The sequence below is a fragment of the Protobothrops mucrosquamatus genome, unplaced genomic scaffold, assembly GCF_001527695.2.
Source record: "Protobothrops mucrosquamatus isolate PMUCROS unplaced genomic scaffold, P.Mucros_1.0 scaffold4860, whole genome shotgun sequence".
Lineage (NCBI taxonomy): Eukaryota > Metazoa > Chordata > Lepidosauria > Squamata > Viperidae > Protobothrops > Protobothrops mucrosquamatus.
The window spans coordinates 1-5,800 of NW_015390748.1; the positions used below are offsets into that span (position 1 = coordinate 1).

Sequence of the window (5,800 nt, forward strand, 5' to 3'; positions counted from 1 at the left end):
CAGATCCGAGGGTAGGGCTCATCTCACTGAGCGGCCTGTCTGGTGATGACCGTTAGAAGCCAAAAGAAGACTATGCTGGGATTTCCCTCCTTTGATTGAGCTCTGGGCTTTGCTGCTGATGTCCCAACCCCATTCTTGGGACACCTGCTTTGATATCTCCAAAGTTTTGTGTATCTCTTTTCCTCATGGTCCCCCCCCCACTTCTTTTTAGGAAAGGTGAAAGAGCTGAGCTATGACTCCAAGGCCAAGCTACATCGCCTCCAGGAGTTCTGGATCAGCCGAGCCAGTGCTGAGCAACGCAAGGGCCGGGCAGGCCGGACTGGGCCCGGAGTCTGCTACCGCCTCTATGCTGAATCAGACTATGACAATTTTGCCCCTTATCCAGTGCCAGAGATCCAGCGGGTGGCACTGGATGCCCTGATTTTACAGGTAGGCTTGCTCCCTGGCGATTGCGATTCAAGGCTGTGTGCTGGGGGAGTCACGAGGAAGACTGCTGCTTCCTCCAGATGCCCCAAACTGCCCAGTAACTGCTCAAAGGGAAGGGCTGCAAGCTGTGTGGATCTATAATGCGCAGGGAGGGTTTGGCATCCCGATACAGAGTGCTGGCTGATGCCCAACTGCCCCACTGCTCCCCATTGCTGGGGAAGCGGAGGTCTTCAGAGAAGAACCACCACCACCTCCCTCTTGTTCAGGGTGGGAACCTGCTTTGTGAGAGGCCCCCTGTTCCACTCCTAGAATGGGGATGGGGTGGGGTAGGTGTGTGGATAGACAGTAGTTGAAGAGAAAAGCTGTTTCTTGTCTGGGCTCTGGAGACCCGAGTCCAGTTGGCCTAGTTCTGGGCCACAGAAATGTGTTCCAAGTGCCTGTCTGGTCCCTCTGGGTCTTCTTTAACAAACCTATGGATTTGCCAGTCTTCCCCTGGCCTTGAGAAGAAACTCCCCCCATCCCTTTTGCAGGTGGGAAGGACAGGCAGGAGAGCAGCAGAGACGAGTTTGGGCCCAAGAAGAGCAGGAGAGTCTGGCTCTTTTGGGGTCACCACTGACTTGCTTGCTGAAATGAAGCCACCCTTGTTCTGCCTCTGTTCCCAGATGAAGAGTATGGGCCTAGGCGATCCCCGAGCGTTCCCTTTCCTGGAGCCGCCCCCTCAGGCCAGCCTGGAGGCAGCCCTGGGCTACCTAAAGCATCAGGGTGCCCTGGACTCAGCAGAGGCCCTGACGCCCATTGGGACTCTCCTGGCTCAGCTGCCAGTTGATGTGGTGATTGGTGAGTGATGGGTGCAGCTGGTATCCCCGCGGATGAAGGCTTCTCCTCCTTCTGGCCACTTGAGGGATGCAGCATGCAGTTTCCTGGGCTGCTTCTAGACTCCTCGTCATCTCACAATCTGCCCAATGTGTCTTCCTGGAACTGACAGCTCCATGCAGGGATCACCTTGAATTCTGTGGGTTGGGCATTGTGCCTTCCTGCCCCCCCCCCCCCACGCAGAGGAAGGCAGCTGGAAGTTGTGGCCGGCAAGAGTGGCTGCCTGGATGGGCCCTGCCTGCTGCCTCATGTGATCTCTTCCTCTGCAGGGAAGATGCTGGTGTTGGGGACGCTCCTGGATCTGGCTGCCCCGACGCTCACCATTGCCGCTGTCCTCAGTGTGCCCTCTCCCTTCCTGAACAGGGCCGGTGGGCGCAGCAACCTGGACTGCCTGGCGGCCCGGCGAAGCCTGAGGAGCCTACTGGGAGACCCCCTGACCCTTCTGAACATCTTCAACGCCTGGGTCCAGGTAGGCAGGGCACAGAAAATGCCACAGATGCAGCATGAAGAGCTCGGCCTGCCGATCCTTCCCTTCCTGGACTACATCTTCCTCGAGAGCCAGGCAGGAGGCTCTCCCTGCAGGGTCCTTTTCCAGCCCAGGGCCCTTGTGCAAGGTGTTTTCTCTGGGTTCCCTGAGCATCCCTTTGCTCTTTCGGCTCTCTCGGAAGGAGGGTGCTCGGCTCACTGGATACTGACTCCCCATTTGAGGCGGCATCTTTCCAGCCAAGCTCCGTTCCTGCTCCAGGCAAGGGGACAGGAAGGTCTTGTTGGCACGTGTGCCCTTTACTTGGGGTACGGAGCTGGGCCTTGCTTTCCCTCTGAGACATGCGAACTGGGCTTCTCTTATGTCTGGCTGGTAGGAGAAAGCGGCCAATCGTCGAGGATCCCAGCGGTGGTGCCGGCGTCGGGGCCTGGAGGAGCATCGGCTCTACGAGGCAGCCAATCTGCGGCGCCAATTTCAGGTTGGTGTCAATTCAGAAGGGCCGGGAGTGAGGAGGGCCGCTAGGCAAATGAAGCTGGGCGCCTGCTGGTAGGAAGCTCCCGGTGTGTTGGTGGTGGTGATGTGGAAGAGTCGGGCTGTTCTTTGTCTCGCTCACAAGGGCACCATTTGTGGAGAGAAGAGAAGGTGGGCTGGAAGGGGCTTCCCTAGCCTTGAGCAAGGGTGGGCTATCCTTTCCTTTCCGTTGCTCTGCCAGGAATTGCTGCGAGACCACCAGCTGCTGGGCCCTCCTACTCAGCCTTGCACCACCTACGCCCGACAGAGGCGGCGGCGGGAACATCAAGAGCTGCGCAGATTAAAGCGGGAGCATGAGCAAAGGGGCGGGCGCCGGCGGAAGCTGTTGCGGCTGCAGGAGGAGGAGGAGGACCAGCAGGAAGGAGGAGGGTCCGGTTTATCTGGGGAAGAGGAGAAGGGCAGTTCCTGCCCAGACATCCAGGTGGGGCGAGTGAGAGTAGGGGGTCAGCTGACTTGCAGTTTCTCTTTAGCATCTCTCTCTCTCTTTCTCTCTGCCTCTCTCTGTCTTTTGGGGAGTGTCTTTTCCACTCACCTTGCCGTGGCGGCACTGACAGCCCTGCCCAGCCATCCCCCTTCTTTTGTGGCTGAAGGAGCAGCTTCATTCTGCAGCTGAGAATGGAGCTCTGACCTGCATTTCGCAGTCAGAGGCCTTTCCAGAAGGCCTCTGTAGCCGGCTGCAGAGGCCTTACAGAAAGGCCTCTGAGTGTGAAATGCAGGCCGGGGAATGCTGCAGGAGAAATGGGCTGGTGAGGAGAGGCAGGCTGCAATGGTAAGTGGGTAAGGGCCACATAGGGCCACATGGGGCAGCTCCACCCCACCCACCCCCATGCCCACCCTAGCTTGATTTTTAGGCATGTCCCTCGCCTAAAAACTAGGGGTTATTTTGGGAGTAAGTCTTAGACCCATCCCCAAAAATCAAGCTAGGGTTTATTTTCGGGGTAGGTCTTACTTTCGTGAACACACACACACACACACTTAAAGGTTTTTAGAAGGGAAGGTAACTAATACAAACTAATACAAAGAAGAAGAGAAGAAAAAGAAAGAGATCAAAGAGAAAGCCAAAAATCAAGAAAGAAAAAAAAACATACAGAGAGGTAATTTCTGATCTTCATAGCAATTATGCGTACAGTTATAAACTTACCACTCACTCTGTGGTTACAGGGGCGGCAGGATGGCTCAGTGGTTGAGACTAGAATTTCCATTGCTGAGCAACACGGTTGTTAAGCGAGTCGTGCCTGATTTTATGATCTTTTTTGCCACAGTTGTTGAATAAATCACACGGTTATTAAGTGAATCCAACTTCCCCCATTGGCTGGGAAGGCCCCGCAGCATTGCATTGCTTGGGATGCCCAATCTTTCCACCGGTGCATGCAAGGACCTCGCTGCGGAGAGCCAAGTTCCACTGTTAGTCTCTGAGTTCCAAAAGAAGAACTCCTTCATCAGTTCCTAAACTGAATCGGGGCTTGGACTTGAATCCAGAACTTTCCCGCTTTTTGCACGTCCACCAAATACTGGCGCTTTCTCTAGGGACGCTGCGGCCCCTTCTCCCTCGCCCTGTTTTCAGTGGCCGCTTCCATGGCAGCCGCTGGCACTCAGGCAGGCCGTGGTGTGTCGGCCCCCGAAAGGGCTGACGCCATGGCCCCGGTCACTTTGGGAAGCACAGGGAGGCCTCCCTGCCTCATCCACAGGAGGATGTTTGCAACATGGGGAGGATGGATTGGGGGCTTTGGGCCCGGGCCTTCTGGAGGGCCCCCCTGAAGCACTTTGGGGGTGAGGTCTTTCCTACGGACACCAGGGCTCCAGGCTGGAAGGGAGAGGGGGTGCATGTCTGGGTCAGTCTGTCTGGGTCTGCAGGCGGCTGGTTGTGTTGTTGTCGCCTCGCAGGATGTGAATTTCCAGCTGCGGCACGATATGGAGGAGCTGCAGGCAGCTGCCAGTGAAGCCCATGGGCTCTCAGCTAGCCAGCTGTCTCTGCTGCAGCTGGCGCTGGCCCAGGGCCTTTATCCTCAACTGGCTGTCCCTGACCCCTTCAACGAGAGCCGCAAGGATTCGGAACAGGCAAGTGTCCCTGCTGGCCACTCTATCGGACTGAGGGTCAAAGGGGGCTGGAGTCAGGCCCGGCATGGCAGGGGGAAGGTCTTTCCAGGCTTTCAAGAGGTTGGTGGTTATTTATTTATTGCTTCAGTCTGCATAGCCACCTATCTCACCTGCACGTGATCTGGGTGGCTTCCAGCTGTTAAGCACAAAACAAAAGAATACAATATATAAACCGTTAAAAGACCCCATGAAGCCATTCTTGTGTGCTCTCCAGATCTTCCACACAAGAGAGAAAGCCGGCCTTGTCTTGCACCCGACCAGTGTTTTTGCGGATGCCCCAGAGCTGCTGCATTCAGACTCCAAGGCTGGCAGGGACCCAGGTAAGGAGGAATTCCTTCAGCCCCAGGAGAATCTCCACTCCCGGTGGCCTCGAGAGAGATCTTGGCCACCTGAGAGAGTCGGGAGCTTTTTTCCGGCTTTCTAGTTTTTCTGGTATTGTTTCAAGGTTTTCTGTGCTGGAAATCATGTTTCCAGCCTGGCTGTGAAATAAAGTTATGACGGTGTGGGAAGAGGAAGGAAAACCCAGGTTTCCATTTCAGGATTATTTGGCAGGAGGAGTGAATAGAATAAGAATTAGAATAGAAATAGAAATAGAAATAATAGAAATAGAAATAGAGCAGAGCTGGAAGGGACCTTGGAGGTTTTCTAGTCCAGCCCCCTGCTCAAGCAGGAGAACCTATACCATCATAGACAAGTGACTGTCTAGCCTTTTTTTAAAAATCTCCAGTGATGGAGCACTCACGATTTCTGAAGGCAACTTCTGTTCCACTGGTTGATGGTTCTCACTGTCAGGAAGTTTCTCCTTAATTCCAGGTTGCTTCTCTCTTTGGTCAGTTTCCAACCATTGTTTCTTGTCCTGTGCTCTGGTGAATAACGTGACCCCCTCTTCTTTGTGGCAGCACCTCAAATACTGGAAACTGCTATCATGTCTCCCCCATTTCTTCTTTTCTTTAGCCAAACCCAAGTCCCGCAGCCGTTCTTCGTATGTTTTAGTCTCCAGGCCTTTGATCATCTTAGTTGCTCTTCTCTGAATTTTTTCCAAACTCTCAACATCTTTTTTGTGATATAGTGACCAAAATTGGCTGCAGTATTCCAGATGTGGTTGTGGGAAACAAGAAATGTTGCCCCTTCTCATTTCATAGGATAGGAATGAATAAACATAGAATAGGTTCCATATTAATGATTTAATGCTTTAATAATAATAATAATAATAATAATAATAATAATAATAATAATAATAATAATAATAATAATAATAATAGTAAAGTTGGAAGGGACCTTGAAGGTCATCTAGTCCAACCCCCTGCTCAGGCAGGAAACCCTATACCATTTCGGACAAATGGCTGTCCAGTCTCTTCTTAAAAACTTCCAGTGTTGGAGCATTCACCG

General features: G+C 53.4%; 1 protein-coding gene across 1 annotated transcript in view; it reads left to right on the forward strand.

The window, feature by feature from the left end:
• The first annotated feature begins 1,088 nt into the window (after positions 1-1,088).
• Positions 1,089-5,800, forward strand: part of LOC114923604 (probable ATP-dependent RNA helicase DHX34) — a 6,803-nt gene continuing 2,091 nt past the window's right edge. The window contains exons 1-6 of the mRNA XM_029286765.1: positions 1,089-1,263; positions 1,569-1,768; positions 2,160-2,261; positions 2,496-2,735; positions 4,199-4,372; positions 4,626-4,731. Coding sequence (XP_029142598.1) covers positions 1,089-1,263; positions 1,569-1,768; positions 2,160-2,261; positions 2,496-2,735; positions 4,199-4,372; positions 4,626-4,731 — 997 coding nt within the window. The remainder of the gene's footprint in view (positions 1,264-1,568; positions 1,769-2,159; positions 2,262-2,495; positions 2,736-4,198; positions 4,373-4,625; positions 4,732-5,800) is intronic.